At 42.9% G+C, this 24059-nt stretch overlaps 1 protein-coding gene across 1 annotated transcript; it reads right to left on the bottom strand.

Annotated features, from left to right (window-relative positions):
- Positions 1–8356: 8356 nt before the first annotated feature.
- On the bottom strand, positions 8357–18943 carry LOC146174322 (uncharacterized). The gene is made up of 3 exons (XM_084584290.1): positions 18807–18943; positions 11288–11628; positions 8357–9542 (listed from the first exon to the last, which is right to left on the bottom strand). Exons 2-3 carry the CDS (start codon positions 11502–11504, stop codon positions 9247–9249), a joined length of 513 nt encoding a protein of 170 aa, XP_084440416.1. The 5' UTR covers positions 11505–11628; positions 18807–18943; the 3' UTR covers positions 8357–9246.
- Positions 18944–24059: the final 5116 nt, after the last annotated feature.

Below are 24059 nucleotides of genomic sequence, written 5' to 3'. Positions count from 1 at the left end.
CTCTGCATATAGGTTAAATAGGCAGGGCGACAGTATGCAGCCTTGCCTCACTCCTTTCTCGATCGGAAACCAATCAGTAAGACCATGCCCAGTTCTGACTGTGGCCTCTTGCCCTTCATACAGGTTCCTGAGGAGACAGATGAGGTGAATTGGAACTCCCATCTCTTGGAGAGCTTGCCACAATCTGCTGTGATCTACTCAGTCAAACGCTTTTGCATAATCAATAAAGCAGAAGTAGATGGGTTTCTGGAACTGTCTTGCTTTTTCCATGATCCAGCGAAGGTTGGCAATTTGGTCTCTAGTTCCTCTGCCCTTGCGAAACCCAGCTTGCACGTCCGGAAGCTCCCGATCCACATACTGCTGCAGCCTACCTTGGAGGATTTTCAACTTCACCTTGCTAGCATGCGAAATAAGCGCGATCGTGCGGTAGTTGGAACAATCTTTGGCACTGCCTTTCTTTGGAATGGGGATGTAAACTGACCTCCTCCAATCCTGTGGCCACTGCAGGGTTGTCCAAATCTTCGGATATAATGTATGCAGAATGGTAACAGCGTCATGGTTGAGATTTTGAAGCAACTCAGCTGGAATGCCATCAATTCCGCTAGTTTTATTCTTAGCAAGGCTGGCTAAGGCCCATTCAACTTCACTCTTCAGGATGCCCGGCTCGAGACCAGTAAACGCAACTGTCTTATGTTGGGTTTGCACTTTCGGGTCCTTCTTGTACAGTTCTTCTGTGTATTCCTGCCACCTCTTCTTTATTTCTGAGACTTCAGTGAGGTCCTTGCCTCGTTTGTCCTTTATCACGCCCAGCTTAGCACAGAAGCTTCCTTTGATATCTTTGATTGTCTTATACAGAGCTCTTGTGTTCCTTAATTGGCTGTTGTCCTGAACTGCTTGGCACTGTATGTTCAGGAAGGCATTCTTATCTCTCCTTGTTATTTTCTGAAAATCCGCATTGAGAACCTTGTATCTTTCTCTTTCCCCTATAACTTTTGCCATCCTTCTTTCCTCGGCTAATTGCAAAGCCTCTTCAGATAACCAGTTTGCTTTCTTGCATTTCTTTTGCGTCAGAGTACAGTATCACTGAAACACCTGGCTTCACATTTTTCAAATTCCTAATAAAAATTGTGACAAAAACGCTTTCCATGCAGCCTTCGGGCCGGTGTCGCACCATTTTATTTTACGTTTAGCATGCATCTGTTAATCAATTTACGATTTACGAGAGCCTAGATCGCAGGAAACGGCGTCGTCACTTCGTGAGCGAATTATGGAACAAGACGCCCAGTTGCCACAAAGATCCATTTTAATTTATGTCGACGCGAGCATCCAATCATGCGAAGTGACAACTGCAGTTCACTGTCCTAGCACGTCTTCACTGAACAGGACATCAAAATTTCAATTACAGGAACCTCCATCTCCTTTTTGTGCGGAGCTGCTTGCAGCGCAAGAGGCGATCCGCTCTGTGACCGTCATTCCCATGCCTCTCACGGCCCGTATTGTCATAGGCACCGATGTCCTGCAGGTGCCAAAGCTACTTAGACGCGTTAGTGGTAGCACAGAAATCTGCCAAAACAAACACAGTCCAGCGGCACGCATACCACAGCCAATTCGTATTGAATGGACTCCGCGTGATCTTTTAAGTGCTCAAAGCCAGGCGGATTCTGCGACCCGCCTTTCACCATTAACCTCAACATCGCCGAACCTCATAAAATTGGACAATGCTACCCTACTTTTGACAAAAAAGGAACACCTCCGACGCCGTACACGTGCTCTGATATACCTCCGTTTACGGTAAGCCTCCCCCGCGGTCTACCCGTGCAGATGAGTTGGCGCTTCGGAGGATTAGAGTTGGGGTAGCCCTAACACCGGCAGTGATCAGAAAGTGGCCTCGATTTCGACATTGGTATCCACACCCTGGGTGCTCCGTCTGCAAATCCGGAAACAAAAAGCTGACATCTATCACTTGCTGTGGGAATCAAACTAGCGCACTTCAAAACAAAGACACAGGAAGAGAACAACAAAACAGCGCTGACTTCAACTGGTTTTTATTAGAGAGTGACACAATATATATGTACAAAAAGTGGGCGTGAAAGAATTGATAACTGCTGAGTTTGCACGTGGCGTAAAACACCGAACGCAAAGTTAAAAGGCGCAGGATAACAATATAGTTCAAAGCAAGGCAGAACGGCAGGGCTATAAAAAATAAAGAAGCGAATAACGAGGAGGCATGTAGGTAAAAACAGTTAAAGATGGCACGATCCGAAGATACATAAACTAAAATCGAAAAAAGGCCAAAAGGGGCATTAAGAGCGATAAAAGAATCAAAAGGACAATTAAGAGCATTACAAGACCAAAAGGGCATTAAAAGCAGAATACCTAAAACAACCAAGGGCAGGCCGCTAGAGGCTGAGGAGTGTACCCGGAATCTAAACATTAAAACTACTGTGCGTCTGGTTCAGATATTCTAACTCGCGTTTAGTCAGGGCTATTGAGGGTGTGCTAACACAATTTTGACCTAGCTTTAGAATGTGAGCGGCTTCAATGATTTCGCGTGTGAACTGATGTGCATTTCTCGCAATGACAGTGCAATTATGAAGGAATGGCTCACAGGGCTGAGAGGGACACTTCAGGCAGTGAACAGCTAGGTTTCTTTTCGTAGTATTGTAAACACTGTTTGAGTGTTCCATAAGTCGTTCGTTTAGGCAACGCCCGGTTTGCCCCACGTAGGCCTTGCCACAGCTCAGGGCAATCTTATAGACGACACCAACTTGGCAGGGAACGAAAGGTGCCTGGTGCCTAACAGGGCATGCTGGCTTTCGCACAGCCGGGGCATTGACTCTGCGGCAAAGCTTGGAAAGCTTATCAGGCGCCGAGAACACAACACGGACGCCTGCCTTTTGCCCAATCCGTTTGAGCCTGTGGGAAATAGTATGAAGGTAAGGCACCAAAGCAACCTTGTGTTGATGCTCCGGAGCAGCTCTCGCTTGACCCCTTTTAATCTTCTGCAAGTGGGAGCCTGCTACCGAGGTCAGCAAATGCTCAGGGTAGCCAGCATTGATCAGCCGCTGAGTTTGCTCATCGATGCTCCGGCCCATAGAGTGTACACAGGACTTCATTAAGGCATTTTTTAAACAAAGGTTCACAATGCCCCTCTTAACAATCTTAGAATGGGCTGAACTGTAGGGCAACAAGGACTTGCCCCCTCTCGGCTGGTACGACCAGCACAGGTGGTCATCTGCCCTGGATAGCCTTAAATCAAGAAAGCGTAAAGCTCCCTTATCCGGTACCTCATGGGTCAAAACAAGGGGAGAGAGGCACTGTTCAAAGAGAGAAAGCACTTCTGAAACTGAGCTCTGAAAAGTGCATTCGTTACTAGCCAAAAGGATTAAGTAGTCATCGACAAATATGAAAATCTTCACAGCAGCTGACGAAGATAGCTGCTGTTCTAATAGTCGGTCATGATGGGCGAGATATATATAACTTAATATTGGAGCAATGCAGGAGCCAATGCACACTCCGCTCTTTTGAATAAAAATGCTTTCATCCCATGAAACGAATGTTGAGCTAAGGTAAACTGTCAAAAGTTCCAAGAAGCCGCTCACCGAGATGCCACAAGAATTCTGGGAGGTAACGGATCCGAATGCATCGATACAACTTTCAACACACAAAAGAAGCTTGTCATGTGGAAGTGAATAGTAAAGATCCTTAATATCGACTGAAAAAGGCATTAGAACATCAGTGGTGTCTTTTAAGAAGTGAAAAACCTGTCTCGAATCTTTCAGAAGGAAAGGATCATCTACTGTCAGCACTTTGAGTTTTGTTTGGAGGAATAACCCCTGGGAGTTCTGCCAAGTGCCTTTCTCGGTGACAATTGCCCGCAATGGACAGTCAACTTTATGCGTCTTCGCAGCGAAAAATACGTCCAAGCTTTTCTTGTCTGCTCCATCTATGTTAGCAACCAGTCGGTCAAGATTTAGGTGCTTGCAAACTTGCTTAGTGTTTGATTTTACCCTGGAAAGGGAACCCTTATCGCGCCGTATGAAAACAGAAGCTAGAGCTGCAGATGCCTTTTCACCGAACAAACCTTTGGGCAGGACAACAAAGCCATCTTCTTTGTCTGCCACCAATAACGAGAGCTGATGTCCTCTTAAAAATGCAGCGACATAATTGAAGGGCCTAGTTTTGTCACTTAACTTGTAACGCGACAACACTTGAACACCTTCAGAAAACAGCTAGAAAATTCAGAGTCCGGAGCATGTTTTGCGACCTGTCTCACCATGCTGAGTAGTTCCGGGGGTGACTTCTTGGGTTCGACGGCGCATTTCGGGCCCAGGCTGAGAACACGAGTCACTTTGTTTGGCAGCACCACATTCCCAAGCGTGTGCACCTTGTTGTTGACGCTTGCGTGCTGTTTCGGCGTGTTGGCACGAAGGCAGCAGAGCTCATACTGCCATAGGGCTTCTGCATCATCTGCATCAAGAGGACATCAGCTCTCGTTATTGGTGGCAGACAAAGAAGATGGCTTTGTTGTCCTGCCCAAAGGTTTGTTCGGCGAAAAGGCAGCTGCAGCTCTAGCTTCTGTTTTCATACGGCGCGATAAGGTTTCCCTTTCCAGGGTAAAATCAAACGCTAAGCAAGTTTGCAAGCGCCTAACTCTTGACCGACTGGTTGCTAGCATAGATGCAGCAGAGAAGAAAAGCTTGGACGTATTTTTCGCTGCGAAGACGCATAAAGTTGACTGTCCAATGCGGGCAATTTTCATCGAGAAAGGCACTTGGCAGAAATCCCTGGGGTTATTCCTCCAAACAAAACTCAAAGTGCTGACAGTAGATGATCCTTTTCTTCTGAAAGATTCGAGACAGGTTTTTCACTTCTTAAAAGACACCAATGATGTTCTAATGCCTTTTTCAGTCGATATTAAGGATCTTTACTATTCACTTCCACATGGCAAGCTTCTTTCGTGTGTTGAAATTTGTATCGATGCGTTCGGATCCGTTACCTTCCAGAATTCTTGTGGCATCTCGGTGAGCGGCTTCTTGGAACTTTTGACAGTTTACCTTAGCTCAACATTCGTTTCATGGGATGAAAGCATTTTTATTCAAAAGAGCGGAGTGTGCATTGGCTCCTGCATTGCTCCAATATTAAGTGATATATATCTCGCTCATCATGACCGACTATTAGAACAGCAGCTATCTTCGTCAGCTGCTGTGAAGATTTTCAGATTTGTCGATGACTACTTAATCCTACTTATTCCTGCTACGCTTTCCTTCCCTTGGAATCCAGGGTAACAAACTGGATTCCAAGGGAAGGAAAGCGTAGCAGGGGGCGGCAGAAAGTTAGGTGGGCGGATGAGATTAAGAAGTTTGCAGGGGTCAAATGGATGCAGCTAGCACAGAACCGGGTTAAGTGGAGAAATAAGGTGAGGCCTTCGCCCTGCAGTGGGTATAATCAGGCTGATGATGATGATGATGATGACTTAATCCTTTTGGCTAGTAACGACTGCACTTTTCAGAGCTCAGTTTCAGAAGTGCTTTCTTTCTTTGAACAGTGCCTCTCTCCCCTTGTTTTGACCCATGAGGTACCGGATAAAAGAGCTTTACGCTTGCTTGATTTAAGGCTATCCAGGGCAGATGACCACCTGTGCTGGTAGTACCAGCCGAGAGGGGGTAAGTCCTTGTTGCCCTACAGTTCAGCCCATTCTAAGATTGTTAAGAGGGGCATTGTGAACCTTTGTTTCACAAATGCCTTAATGAAGTCCTGTGTACACTCTATGGGCCGGAGCATCGATGAGCAAACTCAGCGGCTGATCAATGCTGGCTACCCTGAGCATTTGCTGACCTCAGTAGCAGGCTCCCACTTGCAGAAACTTAAAAGGGGTCAAGCGAGAGCTGCTCCGGAGCATCAACACAAGGTTGCTTTGGTGCCTTACCTTCATACTATTTCCCACAGGCTCAAACGGATTGGGCAAAAGGCAGGCGTCCGTGTTGTGTTCTCGGCGCCTGATAAGCTTTCCAAGCTTTGCCGCAGAGTCAATGCCCCGGCTGTGCGAAAGCCAGCCTGCCCTGTTAGGCACCAGGCACCTTTCGTTCCCTGCCAAGTTGGTGTCGTCTATAAGATTGCCCTGAGCTGTGGCAAGGCCTATGTGGGGCAAACCGGGCGTTGCCTAAACGAACGACTTATGGAACACTCAAACAGTGTTTACAATACTACGAAAAGAAACCTAGGTGTTCACTGCCTAAAGTGTCCTTCTCAGCCCTGTGAGCCATTCCTTCATAATTGCACTGTCATTGCGAGAAATGCACATCAGTTCACACGCGAAATCATTGAAGCCGCTCACATTCTAAAGCTAGGTCAAAATTGTGTTCGCACACCCTCAATAGTCCTGACTAAACGCGAGTTAGAATATCTGAACCAGACGCACAGTAGTTTTAATGTTCAGATTCCGGGTACACTCCTCAGCCTCTAGCGGCCTGGCCTTGGTTGTTTTAGGTATTCTGTTTTTAATGCCCTTTTGGTCTTGTAATGCTCTTAATTGTCCTTTTGATTCTTTTATCGCTCCTAATGCCCGTTTTGTGTGTTTTATCGCTCTTAATGCCCCTATTGGCTTTTATCGCTCTTAATGCCCCTTTTGGCCTTTTTTCGATTTTAGTTTATGTATCTTCGGATCGTGCCATCTTTAACTGTTTTTACCTACAAGCCTCCCCGTTTTTCGCTTCTTTATTTTTTATAGCCCTGCCGTTCTGCCTTGCTTTGACCTATATTGTTATCGTGCGCCTGTTAACTTTGCGTTCGGTGTTTTGCGCCACGTGCAAACTCAGCAGTTACCAATTCTTTCACTCCCACTTTTCGTACGTATATATTGTGTCACTCTCTAATAAAAACCAGTTGAAGTCAGCGCTGTGTTGTCCTTCTCTTCCTGTGTCTTTGTATTGAAGTGCGCTAGTTTGATTTCCAAGATGATTTTCCAACTAGCCCGTTCTTCCACCCTTGCCACTTGCTGTGGGAATGTCCAGCGCTGAAGCCAACGCGAATCCGACATCTGGTGGCAGCTGGCCTCTCCCCCCATAATCCACAGTCATATGCGGCTTGGACGCAGGAATCACATCATCGTTCACTCCTCCACTTCATTGCATCAGCCAACCTTAATTCATTAATTTGACCGCACTCTTCCTCATTCGTAGCATTTTTATGTCCAGATGGAATAAACTTCGCAAAAAAAATCATTTTCAAACCTAGTTTGAGATAGGAACTCGAACATATGGCGTGCGTACCTTCAGTTGTATTTCCTGACCCCCTTAACACAACGAGTGATATGGCACAGCGGGCGCCTTAGACAGCGAGAAGCCAAGAACACGCTGTATAGGAGTAGGATGAGTGGAAATAAGAGATGCGGTTTTAAACAAAATACACAACCGCTAACTGATATTTTATGAACACATTATCGCAATTTATTACTAATTCATCACTGATTAGAAGTTTAGTTACTAATGACCGTTCACCGCCTGCATTCGGCAAAGCATTTTCAGCACTGAAGTAGCCACGCAGACTGCCCTCAATGTACGGTTGGGCATGCAGACGAAAACATACTTCGTCTTCTACTCGATTGCTTATGGCTTGAAAATAGTTGTCTAATTTCAAGAGGGACTTGACCTTTATTCTCCGAAAGCTTCTAGGCACATGGCCGCATTGTGCGCTGTAAGAAGGAGCAGTGATTAGCCGAAATAAAATTCCTTCAGAACAGCCGAATACTTGGGAAGTATAAGTTATTGATTTTAGTAAATGTAGCTACTAACTCTCTTCATCGGAGCCTCGCTCTATGCGATACCGTCGTGTTCAATTACCGTAAAAGTAAGATTTTTCATGATTTATAATAATAAAAAAATAATACTAATAATAATATAGATTTATTCATCAAAATGATGGAAAAGGCAGAAAAAAAAGCTTGAGGTGCTTGACGAGCCCTTGGCCCCTACATGGACAACGGCATCACGGTAACAATAAATATATAATAATTAACGATGTCGAAATAACAAAGATATTTGCAAAAACGTATGATGTACACATTGTAACAAAATGGAAAAAAAGAAAATATACGCCAGGCTAGTCTTTAAAGCGTAGAAAATGCTCCCGAAGATTACGGATTGGTGTACTAATTAGGTCAATATTTTTTACGTGTTTCGGTAGCTGGGAAGCAATCATTTGTAAGCCGTTGTTGGTTCTTGGAGTTTCAATCTGTCGTGAGGAGTGTTGTCTTGTGGAATAGAGCTTTTTTTTTTTTCAATTAGACCGGCTAGTGTCCCTAAAAATTCAATATGACGAAGGTGCTCCTTTTTATACCTAGAAAGCAATTGGGAACAATAAATGTCAACAATTCTCATAACACCCGCGCCTTCGAAGTACTGTCTTGTACTCTGATTGAAATTAAGCATGAACACGCATCTTATCACTTTCTTTTGAAGTAGGTAAATGTTTTGAAGATTTTTTAGGGTGGTCGGGGCCAAAACAATATGGCAGTAATTCAGATGAGACAAAACCAAGGATTTATATATGAGTTCAATGCTCTTCGCTGGAAGCATTGTTTTTAGGCAATATATGTTTCTTACTACTTGAGCGAGTTTGGGCATTATAGTATTTACATGATGATCCCATGACAATGTTATGTCATGGGAAGAACTGTATGGATCTAACGTTGTTTCTGAAAAAAAATTATATTTACCTTTCTTGTTTATACTCAGCAGCCACCATGTTCGTTCATATAGTATCGTGAATGTTCGATATCTTAAGCTCCAGCCACCATTATTGGGATAGTGTGCTTGACTGTGCTTTGTTTATAGTTTCCCGTTAGGTTAAAATATGAGTCGGACATTACTGTTTGTACTACGTAGGCGTGTGCAGCATTCTCCTGTTTTGTGTCCGCAATAGTTTTCTGCAAAGACGTAGCCAGCGCCGATAGAGGATCGTAATATTTTTTGATCTGTTCATGAAAATAACAAAATAACGACTGATCGTCAACGCATCATGGTGCTAACGTGCCACAGGCGATGTGAAAGATATTGGACGAATACATTCGCCGTCATTACTTTGCCATACGCATAAAATTTGTAGTGTCGCCATCGTACGAGATTCGCCTCTGGTATGAAGGAATGTCGCACATTATTTCTTTTAATAAATATTGTCGTCCAAACAGCATAAAGGAGGAATACCGACAGCATAAATAAAGACGCTGGTAATGTCACAGCACGGTGCCTAAAGACTGGCTGGCAAACTCCACATGGCGAAACGTCCGTATAGCACACCAGATGAAACTTCCACTCGATATTTCGCATGACTTGTAATATTGAAGACCAGGAACGGCTGCAAAGTTTTTTCGTTCCAGCAGCAGAGACCACCTTCCCCTTGAGCACAAGATTCGCATATCTTCACCCAGTAACCTGCGAAACACGTTGATGTAGATTCCGGAGTGCGTTCCCAATCGAGCCGAACAGATGAAGCTTTCCCTTTGGTCGTGATGGTAGCACTGATTTTCGACGGCGTTTCTGGGACTGGAAATAAAAGAAGCATGGGCCGTTAAATGTTGTGTGGCAAAAAGGGAAAGAAGTGCATTGAAGATAATTCAGACGTAGGCACTGAAAGGTGTGTAGATGTTGAACAAACATATACAAGATAGTAGCCCAAACACTCCCACAAAAGAAATAGCACGAAACATTAGTGAAGGAAGACAACTTAGATAACTTAGCTATTTTGTGCAGCGGTACACGCCTTTGGGCACTAATTAAGAATCCGGGCATGTTTTACCGATGTGCAGCTACGCACTCGATACTGTTGCTTGTAGCTGCATCCCCGGTTTTTCTCTTACGAACTGCGCTGCAGTATTGTTTGCAGGACAGCAGCAAAGTAGATCGTTTCGTTTTATTATGCTACACATTACTACAGATGTTGGAAGCAGAATGATTCTAAATGACTGCATAATGGATAGAAACTTTACTAGAAGAAGGTTTCTACGAATTTCAAAGAGGCAACATCTTGTTTCAAGCAAAAACTACTTCTGCTTTAATTCGTGGTGCCCCCCTGTTATCTCACCATCATTAACTATTACACAGTGACTTCCTCGTTTTTAGTTTCTCTTAAAACACAGTAGGCCTGTGGATATTGACAGCTTTATGCATTTGTACTGTCACGTCGGCACTGAGCAGTCATGTAGCAATAAAACCAACCACGCTTTCTGCATAATAAAAACGAAACGGGCGAATCGTTTGTTTGAAATTGAAGAAGAGTTTATGCTTTAAACATTTATGCATTTATGCATACGCTGGGGTCTGAAATCATTTGATTTACCGACTGTAGACTCAGCGTCAACTCAGAGAGTGTGTCCTCAGTATAACAGGATTCCATTGACTTTGTAAGCAAGTATTTCTTAATAACATTGTTAAACAACCATTTTGAAAATAGCATGCTCCTCTCCTCCAGCTTAATCTATTACAATTCACATTGTTTAAATTGTTTTGTAGGAACATTTGCAATGACTGGTATTATTTACTTGTGTTAGCTTCATGTACTGCTGATGCGACGGGTATACCACACAATAAAAGATACTTCCATTTTTTGTACTACATTTTTAAATATGACTTGGCATAAATATAGCATTATGACACTTCCAGTCTGTTTCTTTTCCAATCTGCCTTTCAAACACAATTTATTTATTGCCTATGATCAAAATATGAATACTTATTTTCATTAGTGCGGAATGACTTCTGAATAAAAGTTGCAAAGTACTCCGGAATTCAGTTTGAACGCGCGATTACCCTTGTATTGAAAAACAAAATAAACTCAAAACCGTTCTTAGAAGCCGGTGTCTGCGTCGTGTACTCATAGTTTGGTGCATTTTGCGTACGGGTGAATTTTAGCCATGACAGCAATGTTCGAAGCCGCTTTCTGTACAAAAAAGGAACACGGCGTTTTCATCGATTGCAATGGATTGAGTCATCTGCGCTGAGATAGCCTTGGCGTTTGTCTTTGCATTCCTCTGCCTATCAATAGGTATTCTTTATCGGCTGTGCAAACATGGATACGATAAGCGAGAAGTCCGAGCCAAGCAAACATGCAGAGATATTGTTGTCTTTATCATCCTGCCCTGGCTAAGCGCCACTCGGATGGAAGATATGGATGTGCAAACAAGTAGTCAGACCTTGATGGAAATATCTCGCAACATCAGTGCAAACCCACAAAGTGAACTGCCGCTCCTTTTTGCATACCTCGAGTTGCGATAATATTTCATAGTATTCACTACCTTTTCCTGGTATGTAGAAGCTTTGGATGGTGGCACCTCTGGAACTGCGCTCCGGTGGACCTCTTATAACAGTGTGGAGGGTGAAGGTCACTTTCGTGCAGGCATTAAACGTACGGCAGGTAACTTGCATCCGGTTGGCAGGAAGCACAGCACCATTGGCGCAGGACTCCATAGAGAAGAGTGCAGAGTCACCGGCACTCTTACTTTCCTGGACCATTTCTATCCGGTAGATGTCGAATCTTCCTTTCGGGCGCGTCCACGTTACGGTAAAGTTGTGAGGCTGTACGGCTTGAAGGCGGAGGTCAATAGGATCAGGAGGCTCTGGGTAGAACCAAAATTGTCTGTGAATGAAAGCGTAGGCAGTGTTTGAAATAATATGACACTTCATGAGTCATCATCATCATCATCAGCCTGACTATACCCACTGCAGGGCGAAGGCCTCTCCCATATTTCTCCACTTAACCCGGTTGTGTGCTAGCTGCATCCACTTGACCCCTGCGAACTTCTTAATCTCATCCGCCCACATAACATTCTGCCGCCCCCTGCTACGCTTTCCTTCCCTTGGAATTCAGTTTGTTACCCTAAGCGACCATCGATTATCCTCTCTTCGCACCACTTGTCCTGCCCATGTCCATTTCTTCTTCTTAATTTACACTAGAATGTCGGTAACTTGAGTTATTTCTCTGACCCACTCTGCACGCTTCCTATCACTTAATGTTACCCCTACCATTTTTCGTTCCATAGCCCTCTGGGTTGTCCTCAACTTAAGTAGAACTCTGTTGGTTAGCCTCCACGTTTGAGCGCCATAGGTGAGTACTTCATGAGTACTCTGTCATATAGATTTTTTTCTTTCTAGCCGACTTATGTTTGACCGTGACAAATATACGCTGGTCAGGCGTAACGTGCCGATAAACACTGAATGTAAGCCAAAACGATGTGGTTTTTTTAGAGGAAAGCTGCCAGCTCACGGTGAGGATGTGCGCTAAATTGAGTACAAGTGCACCGTCCTTGATTTCAAAGCATTCCCATTGACCACAGTATGGGCAACAATAAACGTTTAAAATTTATAACTTTATAAGTAAATTTATAAATTTATAACTTTATAACTTTATTTATAATTCAAAGAGAAGTTCACATAAAGGCCCCTGAAATAATACTTGCAATAACATTATAAGGCAAGCAGTTCATAGAGGAGGTCTTTGTGAATGCTCGCGCGCAATTTGAAAGCCTTGCGTGGAGCCGATACCTTGCAAATAATTTTAAAAATGGTCTGCTCGCGACAGCTCACAACCGTTGAGGGCGACGCATCTCCACCCACAAACCTCATCATTGACGTCAGTGAGGACATCTTCAAGTACCGCGGGTGGGAGAGGGCGTGGTGGGGTGCCGTCGTGACTGATTGTCTTCCAATTTTCTTAGCGCCGGCATGGGTTGAGTTAGGTGGAAGATGAAGAGCAGCATTTTCTATAGCCCATATGTTTGGTGCTAATAAAACTGGCTTAAAGATTGTTGCGCTTTATAGCTGATTACTGGGATACTTTCTGCTGGTGTGCCTTTTTATATTTTAGTAAATAGCTTTACATGGGCCTTTAAGGTTTGACGTTTTTGAATGTGCCGACGCGTGAGCTAGATCGAGCAGCGATGAGCATCACAGGCGCCGCTTATTGAGTGCGCTATTGAGGCCTGTGCTAAGAGCGCGGGGTTTCAGCACGAGTGGACTACACAACAGGCTAAGGGGGAAACTTAAAAGATACCTAGCAAGCCTCGACCTTTCAACTTCCCTGAAAAACGAACTCCGCTAGAGCCGATTTGAACCCATGGAGTTCTGGTGGTGAGTGCGGTACCTTATAGCTATCGCTGCATCCCGTGAATGCACGTGCTCAACTGCCGCTCTATCGCGCTGTGCATTGCACAACATCGTATTCATCAACTACCATTCATGCAGAATTGATATAAACACACAGAATATCGCATCGCCCTCATAACGCCCAGTGTTTATAGTGCATTACCTCCGTTGTTCCTGCAGCAATTCATTTGCCTACATGTATTTGTGTGAAGCCTGTCCTTTAAATCCTAAACATGAAAGCGATGGGAAATTTGAGTTGCTTGGCGGATAGTTAGCATTTAGCAAATTTACAAAATTGGATGCGTCTTTTTAGAAAACGGGTATTTCACTCTCCCGTTCCCAGGATTATTGAGTATTAATTTTAAAGAAAATAGCGCTTCCTTATTTGCAGAAACATAAAAGCAGTCTAGCAGTCTAGTTTCCTGAAAGCAGAGCACCGCATGTCGTCCATAATGTAAGAGAGGTGGTTGGGGAGGGATCGCCCAATCCATTTGCCTTGTCAGTCGTCTCAAGGCAGCTATGCGTGCGCAATATACCTAATCATCTACAAATAAGGCTGCATGGCTTAAGCCGTGCAGACAGATTGACTCTGAAGAGGCTTAGCAACGGCTTAAAGAACCTCTAGAATGAAGCCATAATTGCGAAAAGAGTGGCGCTCAGTGCCCTGTCGTTGCTGACACATTTTGTTTCCGCGAAAAACACTAATACATTTAAAATACATATGCGCATACAATGCGGTCCAGAGTGTCTACCAAATTTTTCTTCAGTTAAGAATGTTTTTTTAGGTGAGACAAAAAGCTCCTTCTCAAAATGATGTAAACAAAATAGCTTGACTAGTCCCGGAGCCCTCTGCACGGCAAGCTACAAATCTACACTGCTATAATCTTGAATATTATATCATACATACGGAATTATTGTAGACGATGAGAATTCATAGCTCATTAATAAACAATATCAACATGAACTTTTACCATTCAATTCAAAAAAGGCACAAAGGAATAGGAAAATCAAATCTAAAAATTAAACACGCGCTGCTACTGAAAACTTGAGAGAATTTGTGAGGGGCGAAAACAACCCGATAAAAGTATAACTATTCAAATAAAATACATAAACACTAGGTGTACAAAAGAAAAAAAAAATCCATTATTATCCAAGACAGGTTTAGCGAAATTCCTTAAAATGACATTCTTCTTGAAGCCAGTATTTTCATGCTACCATTCATTATACTTCAGTGCGATGTAAATATAAAGTTATGATTGACGACACTGCTTACAGAATCTTTCTTATCTACGTTTACACTCATCAAGGAACAATAGGAAACGAAGGTGCAGATGAATGAGGCAATAATTCCTGATTAGATGGAATATTCATCCAACATTCAATAATGAAACTGTTTTTTAAGAGAGAATTGTATCTATCATCAGAAAAGATATGTAAACTAATCTGGCAAACACAAGACTCAGAATCATATAGTTATCAAAAGAATCTAAATATTTCACACCTAAATCCTAGTAAATAAAATATCGTCCTTCACAAGCAGAACGCAGTCACGGATATGTTCCTTTTATTTATTTTTTTATTGATACTGTTGACAAAATAGCAACGCATGCCACACAGGATGCTGCGAGCTTACAGCAACGGTGCTGCCCACGAGAGCAGTGGATGACGGCGCTCTAGCCGTGCGCTCCGCCCTAGTCGTCGCTAGGCCTAAACGCTTTAGCATCGAAGCTGCAAGTGACGGCATTTTAGAAATAGTCAATTACCTATTCTTGGAACTGCCTTGCTATAATTTCAATTGGGACAAAAACTATCTCACAGTAAACGGAAGGTGTGATTCTGGCACGCAGTCACAGCGGAGCTATAGTACAAGATCGGATGAGTTGTCTCAAACCGGTGCTGCGGCTGCTACGAGGCTGTCAGCAGAAAATCACCCAGGTTGCTTATCAACGATCCTCAGTAAAGATTATTTTTATAAGATTCCTTATACAACTATGTATGACATGCGCCAGCAAATGATCTGAGCAATCCAGCGTCGGAGATTTACCTGAAATCATTACAGACTAATCTCGGCACAACTTGCTCTACAAAGCAAGCGATAAAATGCGCGTTTCGCAATACGGAGCACGAACAAGATAGGTCCGGGCGCCACAATCACAGTAACAAGGCTTCATGCTGGTGGCTGTTGAAAACCAGCAAAGAAATATTTGATTGGTTCACAGCTATGCCCTGTAAGCCTCTAGCAACATAATTTACGCATTGTGGTTGCTCCTACACCCGTGCATTTTCTTTTTCTTCTTCCTACAGCCACAACAACAGAGAAACTGGGAGTCTAGAGGTGCTCCACGTCCGGAGTAGTCGCTACCAGTTCAGTACATAAGTTCAGAATAAGCGGTGTAAACGCAGGGGAACTTTGATCACATTTTCTCACTCGGTAATATTTTTCCTTTTGAAGTTTTTTGAAGAGAGCCGCCGCCTGCTCATGTACAGTTGAGCCGCAAGCTGTCCAACGCAAGTACAGTACAGTGGACGTCATGGCTTGAATAAATGAGAGGCAAACCAGCGCCACTGGCGGCTCCCAGCGAATTCAGTTTCGGCTCCTGGTTTGTTCGCAAAAGGATGGCGACAAATCAAGATGCTTAGGGTTCAGGCCACTACAGACCCAGCAGATGGGAGCCGTAAACACGTTATACCCCTTGGAACTTCACTTTTTATTGCCTAGGGCATTAGCGCCTATTTCAAAATAAAACAACGTGCCAGTGCGCAATATGGTCAGAGTCTTATGATATTATCTGAGATCGATTATTATTGGGTTCGAAGCGGACAAAACATCGTGGAACAGGGGTAAAAACCTTGCCGGGGGACAACCATTTTATCATTTTTAAACCTAATATGAGTTCCACTACACCTCTTGTTGCAGGAGGCCTCTCACCAAGTTCAAGCTGTTCCTGTATGTGTGGTAACTTCGGCCACCTTATTGGACTATCTTCCATGGAGTTGAACCTCTGCCAATTTCTACTATGTTGTCAGTCCTTAGGAATCCACGTCGTGGCGATAACGGAATATCGCTTATCTTGATTATTGCAAGTCCAGAACGTGCCCATTTCTTGCTCTTTCAAGTTTCCGTTACGAGGAGATGTCTTGTGTTTGCTTTCGGTCCTTCTCGTATCTTTATGTCTCTTAGCTCGATCTATTCCTCTATCATGTCCTCATTTCCGCCGCTCGCCCACCTTGTCACCGCCTTACGTCTTGAGTCATTTCAGAGACTTTCATTTCCTCCTGTGCCTTTAGGTAGCATAGGAACGAACGTGAAAGTGTTTTTGTGGCTTGGTCGTTGACTCATCACCATGGGCTGTGCGCACGGACGTAATGTGTCCGAGACCATATAGGCCAGACCAGGTCCACCAATATTGACATAGGTCCTGCATTCCTAATAAATGCTCGGCCTGTAGTATGCTCCCATTAGAGCTGGAGAAGAAAAAAGGACTTATCGACCTAGAGTAAACTCGGAGAAAGTAAATATGTTTCATTGTCGGCTGTCCACATAGCAGCTCGGAACAAAAGCCGAGCGGATCAGCTGTGCGTGTTGAGGCGTTTGGCACTGTATATGTGGGACCCATGCCCTTAGCTTCTGACTGTTGGGAGTTCGATATAGTAATAACGGTTTCTCTTTCCCCTTTAAATACTACCAGGTATCCACAGAAAGAAGTGTGACAGATATGACGGCTTTCTCTTCCTGTGAACCAATTATTTATTTATTGATTCAGGAGGTTGTAATTAGTTGTTGCGACTGAAGGAAGAAGGAAAAGAAAATGCACGGGCCTGCTACTGGCTCCGTACCTGAGCCACCTCCGCTGCCTCGTGCGGGCTGAAGAGAAAATAGAAAAGAAAAAAAAGGGTGGGAGAAAGATGGGCGTCGCAAAAGCCGTCGTCTACCACAGAAACGGTAGCGGGTGCAAGGACGGCCTACAACCGATAAATATATGGTGGTAGGCTAGCTCCCGCCGCAAGCGGTGGTGACCTACCAGTCCCAGCCCCGTAGGGCCGGGTAAACCACCCTGGTTGTAATCAGTGTATAAACATAGCGCCAAAAGATTGAAGGCATGGCGTTATAACTACAGCTATACATCAAGTGCACAGTTCTTGGTTTGATGAGTTATGTACTACCGAAGCAAGGACTTTTTAATTCGCTACGCTAAAAGTGTCTGAGTATACCGTGTGGTATGCTCATAAAAATATGAATGTTAGATTATGTGCGTGTGTTCGGCATTGTCGCTGTTTCGAGCAAACCCGTCACGCAGTTTTCTTATTTTAGGATGTCTGCTCCATACTCTAATATTGTGAAGCGTCAATCTCCTCGTTACCTTGAAGCACCTATGGAGGCTGCTTTTGCAAAAACCGTTTTCAGAAACATCCCCTGCATTGAAAATCGCAAATTGTTACTCAGACACCGGCGTTTTAAAGCGGCGGAGTTAAGTTCCTCAGGTAAAGATCGCGCTTTTTCTCAAACAATGCCTGCGGTAAAGATAGTTGCAGGTATACAATACCTTGAGACCACTTTCGACCTGTAAAGAAGGTTGGTACAAAAATGTATTCCAAGGGTGGTGTTATCACATGAGGGAGTAATTTCATCTTCAAGTGATGATGTCTCTTATTTGTCAAAGCACATCATACAAAAAAGAGATTGCAAGACCCGATACAAACTGTGGGAATGCTTCCGTCCTGCAAACCGGGCAGCAATAAAAATTTGTTTGAACACCGTTCTACCAAATTATGAGATAAATGATAAAGACGGCTGTCAGACTGAGTATGATCCTAGTCATAGGAATAGTTTAGGCCACGCAGTCAGAGGTGTAATTCGTTCAGTAGTCTTTGCTCGTTTGAAATATCGCGCACTTTATTATTAGCAGTTTTTGTTTTTTCATTCGTTTTAGTTTTTCATATTTACCTAAAACAGCATTCCGGATGTTGCACAAGAACAGATGTGGAACTCTACTAAATAAGTAAATCATATTCACAGGATGGACGATTACTAATATGCTGCTAAGGCAAGCGTCGTCCGCAGTCATAACAGATTTCACCCAGACAAACGCGAACTATGTGAACATCTATAGTTTATGCATGAAATGACAAATATGAATAGTTGTTACTTGTGTTCAGACCTGGCAAAATTAAAAACGGCATTGAAAAAGCCAACGTTCGACCTGAAAATTTGCTTTAATGGTATATTAATATGAACCTTTTCATCATGTTTGCGAAGGAAGCAGCGGATTCTTAATTTATATCAAAACTTCTGGAAACTTTCACATATTTCCGCACGTTGTTTCTGCCAGCTTTTTTCTTCAAGCTCTTCCTACACGCACAATGCGGAGGAGACAGGCTCTTAACTTATTTAGTCCCTGATTTTGCACGCTACCTGGCTTCTATCTTGAAAAACTAAACTCCTGCCACCATTCCCTTATCTCAGTAATTGCCCCAAAATCAAAATATTTTCTTCGTGTCTATGTTATTTCACAGACTCCAACGCGTTGATGGCATGCCCACTGTGCGTTTTGTTCCTCTGAACTCAAGGTGTTTTCATTACTAGGCGCAATTTATGTTTTTATTTTTATATAGAATCGATTTCATGCTAAACCGGCGCCTAAATTGAAACGAAATCAATGGTGCAGAGCTTACCATGTTGAAGCGCTGAAGACGTGAGCGAGGACGTCGTAAGGAAAAGGCAGAGGGATACAAGGGCCTTCCGTGCCATTATTTTCATCTTGCTGCGAGCGCTGGCTGCCAGCGGTTCTCGCGCTGCAGTCCCTTGGCCTTTCGAGACTCAAGAAATATCTGCGATGCACATATGGCGAGGTGCTCGAATTGCAGGCGCGCTTTCCTTATCGCAAGCCGTAGAAGATAAGGACGACACACTCCTGTATTTGGTAAACATCGTGAACTCGAAGAGATATTACGCAAAAGTGTAATGGGTCGAAGCCATAGAAAAGTTGGCTTGGCAGTCGACGGCGCTGACCGTGAGAGATCTCGATGTCTTGATATGCCTTATCAGGCTCCTAATGTCGCGAAGGAATTTGAACTTCCCGTAACACTCACATTAAACTTCACGTCAATCTTCAAATAAACGTGGGTTAAACGTAACATGGAATGAGAATAAAAATTGTCCTGGATTACAACTTATTTCACTTTGTAGAGAATTTGTGCCTTCACAACAGGAAATAAATAAAAAATTACATGATTTAGACCGTAGAAGTAGAGCGATTTGATCGAGTTGGTAACGACCCATCGCATATAATATTTAGACTAATCGAACCCCCGTGCACTGGGTCGCCAGCCAGAGAGTCTAGCTCATATGGGACTCAAGGCGCGCTTCTACCGCATGCGACCCAGTTTGGTGTTATACAGGGTGTCTAAGCTAACTCTAACCAATGGTTAAAAAATGAAACATTTGAGGAAGGCCAGTGAAAGCGCTTGTATATATATCTGCCAGCAATCTGGCGCACTACAGATATATTTTGTCTTGCAATTAACTAATTACCAAATGAGGCAATTTCCTAACTTACTATTGCCTTTAGACAATAAATAAATCTGCAGAGTTGGAGAGCACGTTCCAAAACCCCCATTCTATTTATTTCCGATACAAAAAGCCTCACGTGTATCGCTTTTCTAAGCGCTAAAGAAAGCCACCCAAATACAAAATATATCACGTGAATGGCGCATTCCTGCGCCATGATTGTCCTCATCGTAACCTAGGTTTCGGTGGTTCTGCTCTCAATTTAGGTAGGTTTGCTCTTTCTGTTATGCCTCTCTAAAGAAAGCCACCCAAATGCGACCCAAATACAAAATATATCCCGTGATTGAAGCATTCCTGCGCCATGATTGTCCTCATCTCAACCTAGGTTTCTGTGGTTCTACTCTCAACCTAAGTAGGATTGCTCTCTCTTCTGTCTCTGAAAATGATTTCAATATTTTAACGTGAAATCGGTTTAAAAGCAAGACCATTTCAGGTCTCGCCATGGGTAGTCGAAGGTGCATAACGGATAAAAAAGTACGAAGCAGGTCATAGCGCAGATTTTGATGCCGAATGAATTGCACGGTGAGCTGACCGACAAAGTCGAGGAACGGAGTATTGAAGCGAGTTAGCCGATTTTTCTAAGTCACTCCTAGAGTTGACGGGAACAAAGGGCAGGTTGGTTGTGCGGTTAGCTGTCGTGTACACGTTACAAAAAATAATGCTGATTACAATTAAAGTTACTCTGGCAGAACTGTAACACTTAATTGTGGTAAAATACAGCCCCATATAGGTAACTGAACAAATTCAGCATGCCCATCGAATGCTATTTGGTCTCTTTTCTCTGAACTTAATCGCAATGATTCAAACTGGCTCAAAATAAATTGAACTAATACGGATTGTTTGAACTTGTTTGCACGCTTTTAATTTTTGAGCCCGAAGTGTTTTCTACAGTTGAAGTAGCAGATTGTTCAGCGTTTTCATGTGAAAAAGTTAGCCTCTACACCGAGACTCCGTGAAAGTAGGTGTAAGAGGGTAGAGTATGTGCAACCGTCCTAAGTGTGCAATAATTCGATGTGATTTTTTACGTAATCCTTGAAGATCTGTGCTTGGTTGTTACTGCATGCTGTTAAAAGTTGCAGATAAAGGCCATCAAATTTAGGAAATATTGTCATTATGACTATTTTGATAACAAGTTCAAAAATGCGCACCTAACCCGTCTAAACTATAGACCATTATCAATCAGCTAACAGGCAATTTTAGAAAAATTACGACTGACACCATCCCGAAAAACTTCGGTGCCTTATCGTTTACTCTACCACGTGACACTAACCCGTATATTATTCCTTCAGTACAACTTGCACAGCCAGATGCTCATGTCACTCCGGTCATTCGGTTCTTCAGTCTGAACCTATTCAGTAAAAAAGCTCAATAACTGACAGATGCGCATGCGCTTACGAGAAACATTCAATCTACCCCAAAATGCCTTGGTGCACTAACATCTTAAAAGGTATTTATAATAAAATGAGAAAGCTGTTTCATAATGCAAAGGTGCTTTATAGCTTTCATCACTGTGAATTGTACCAGAAGTTTGATGTAGACTAAACCACTTTGCGAAGATGTAGGCTACTTTTTCAGCGATGCTTTGTAAAATACATTGTCTCAGCATCCAAAAAAAAATTCCGGGTCATTGGAAATAACAACTGTATTCGCCAGGTTGTTCATAGCAATGATTCCGATGAGGCTCTTTTTTCGGCTGAATGTGCCCAAAATTATCACCTTGCGCTTAAAAAGCTTTTCTTTCTTGAGTACAGTTGCAACATTTCATGTCTCGAGCTAGGATTTTCGCTCGATTATCTAGTTGGTTCTGACCCTATCGGAATTTCAAAATATTTTTTACATTAGGCGACGCGTGCACTCATATACGTATAAGGAAGGAAGAAGAAGAATCTCGTGAGTGTTGGAGAAGACGACGTTCGAGCAGAGTCGGCTGGTGCCTGCAGGAAATGCCTGTTGTTTGAAAGCCTTGTCTTCCGTGTCCGCTCTCTGCAATCCTAAACTGAACTACTCTGTAACAATATGTTGATTCCTTGAAAGCATCTTTTTTGTGTGGTTGTGACAACATTGCATCAACCTTCCTTAAGCACATTAAACTTTTTCATCACTAAACTTGGCTCAACATTCCCAATCATCCCTTGATCATGGCATGCCACCGCTGGAACGGAAGTTCGGGAAGGGTTTGAATATTTAATATTGTTTTATTGCACATAGAACATAGTATAGAAGGTGCTGAAATGTCATCTGTATTCTTAGCCGCTATGGCTAGTGATGAATCTATTACCAACTTTATTAATCATAAAACAATCATTCCAGGAGCAATACTAAAAACAATATTTAATGTGCTACGGGACCTTCGTTGCTAAGCTACTTTTTTATTTAGGACTCAAACTTGGAGGTTTGTTTCAGTTACATGGAACGCTATTCAATATTTTGCTCCGATGAAAGATATTGAGCGCCTCCCGTATATTTTATTGACTATGGGTAAATTAAAATTCTTATGATGTGCCTGCCTAGTGTCTTGCTTGGAAGCGATGAGTGTAGAAGATGGATGTGGAGTGTTTGTGCTAATTACTTTGTGAACTAAAATGGCTGTTTTGTAATCGCGAACAGTGTTGAAGAGCTTTATATTTAATTCGTTAAACAACAGTTTGGACGGTGTTGGATGGAAGCAGATAATATTATTTTGATAGCAGTTTTCTGAAGGATGCTGACTTTCGTTAGGTATGATGCAAAAATTAAACCACAGGATTCAATATCGTATGGTCAATGACTGTGAAAAACGCTGGAATATATAATTCTTAACGTGTGCTTGTTAAAATACCTATATTCTTTAATTAGTCCATAACAGCCAGTAGTTAATGTTTTCCACAGGTCTCCTATGTGAGGTGCCCAGCCTAGTGCTTCTTCAGGTGTTACGCAAGTAATTATGACTTCTAACGCATTGAATGAGTGTTCCATCGAGATGGACGTGGCATGTTACTGGGGTTGACTTGTGACGGGAGGCAAAACCAATCAATTTTGTTTTTTCTACTATCAGTGTTAATTTATTAGTGCTCAACCAGTTACTGTTCTATGAAGTCTAATATTGGCGACTGATTCGGCATGGCCTTCTGATTGGTGTAATAAATTAGTAGCGCTGTCAGCCATGCTCAATGTGACTGGCGAAATTGTTAATAAAGAGGGAAAAAAGTATAGGGCCAAGTACAGATGCTTGCGAAACACCTGTTTTTATCTCACCCATTGCAGATCTTTGGTTGGAGATCTGTATGAATTGCATGCGATTAGTAAGATAGCTAAAAAACAATTGCTGGCCGATCCACGAAGTTTTAATTTTCTCAAGTTTTTCTAATAAAATGTTATGTTTAACAGAGTCCAATGCTTTGCTAATGCCAAGAAATATGGCTATGGTAACCTTGTTTTAATTTAAAGCTCGGTTAACTTTTTCTGTTACTGAGTGTACTGCTGCCCCTGTAGAAAGACCTCTGCGGAAACCATGCTGTTCTTGGGTTTTCAGAGTGGGTCGAAGAGCAAGGCTTCCGTATGCTGTGCGATACCAGTGCATGTAAAAGAACCCCAGGTAGTCAAAGTTTCGGCAGCCAGAGCCCTCCAGTGCGGCACCTCTTATAGCCTAAATCGTTTTGGGTGTTAAACACCGTAAGCAAAATAAAAAAGAAACGTTTCACTATAATGTGGCGGTGCTGACAACGGAATGAAAGGATCTGACCTTGTTTTTGGCTTCGAAGTTTACGGTTTAAAAAGACGGCTGGGTTTTTTTTTAGAGCATAACAGTACAAAGCTTTGTACGGAACACCTAGTAACAACTTCAAGTTTACTCATAAGCTAGATCGGCTTATACAACATAAATGGAGGCCTACTATGCAAAATGTGTACCGTTTTGAAGGTAAAGCAAGCGTTATAGCCTAACTTCCTGAAAGGTACCACGTGACATGCTTGAAAAAGGCTGAGTTCGCAGGATTGCAAGATTACCCTTTCAAATTGTTTGCTGAGAAGCCGCGAATAAATAATACGAGTTACATCTATGACTCTGAGACAGACAAATTAATACGTTATCTCTTACGACCTCAAATAGGTAACAAAGACCTGTCATCAACCGCGCTCACGAGCATCCTCACAGGCCTATGACGGCGTGTTTACTACCCTTTCATATATTACCAATCGACGCCTCATGACTAAAAGTGATCAGATCTGTTCGTTCATAACAGACTTTCTCATTTAATCGACAATTTCGTGAATGCTGATATAGCTGATAGGAAAGTCCTTCGTGAGAACAACAGTTACAGTATGCACTAGCGTGATCGCACTGACAGAAAGCTGATGAGGTACTGAAAGTTATTAGAAAT

This window comes from Amblyomma maculatum, chromosome 11 (genome assembly GCF_055883805.1).
Source record: "Amblyomma maculatum isolate TAMU_Amacu chromosome 11, ASM5588380v1, whole genome shotgun sequence".
Lineage (NCBI taxonomy): Eukaryota > Metazoa > Arthropoda > Arachnida > Ixodida > Ixodidae > Amblyomma > Amblyomma maculatum.
The sequence above is the reverse complement of the archived record's forward strand: the minus strand, read 5'-3'. Positions and strand labels throughout refer to the sequence as shown.

Coding starts and splice junctions, on each gene's coding strand:
- LOC146174322 (XM_084584290.1), bottom strand. CDS start 11,504: ATGGTCCAGGAAAGTAAGAGTGCCGGTGACTCTGCACTCTTCTCTATG. Junction 9,543..11,287: donor CTTCTACATACCAGGAAAAG/GTAGTGAATACT, acceptor TTTTATTTCCAG/TCCCAGAAACGCCGTCGAAA.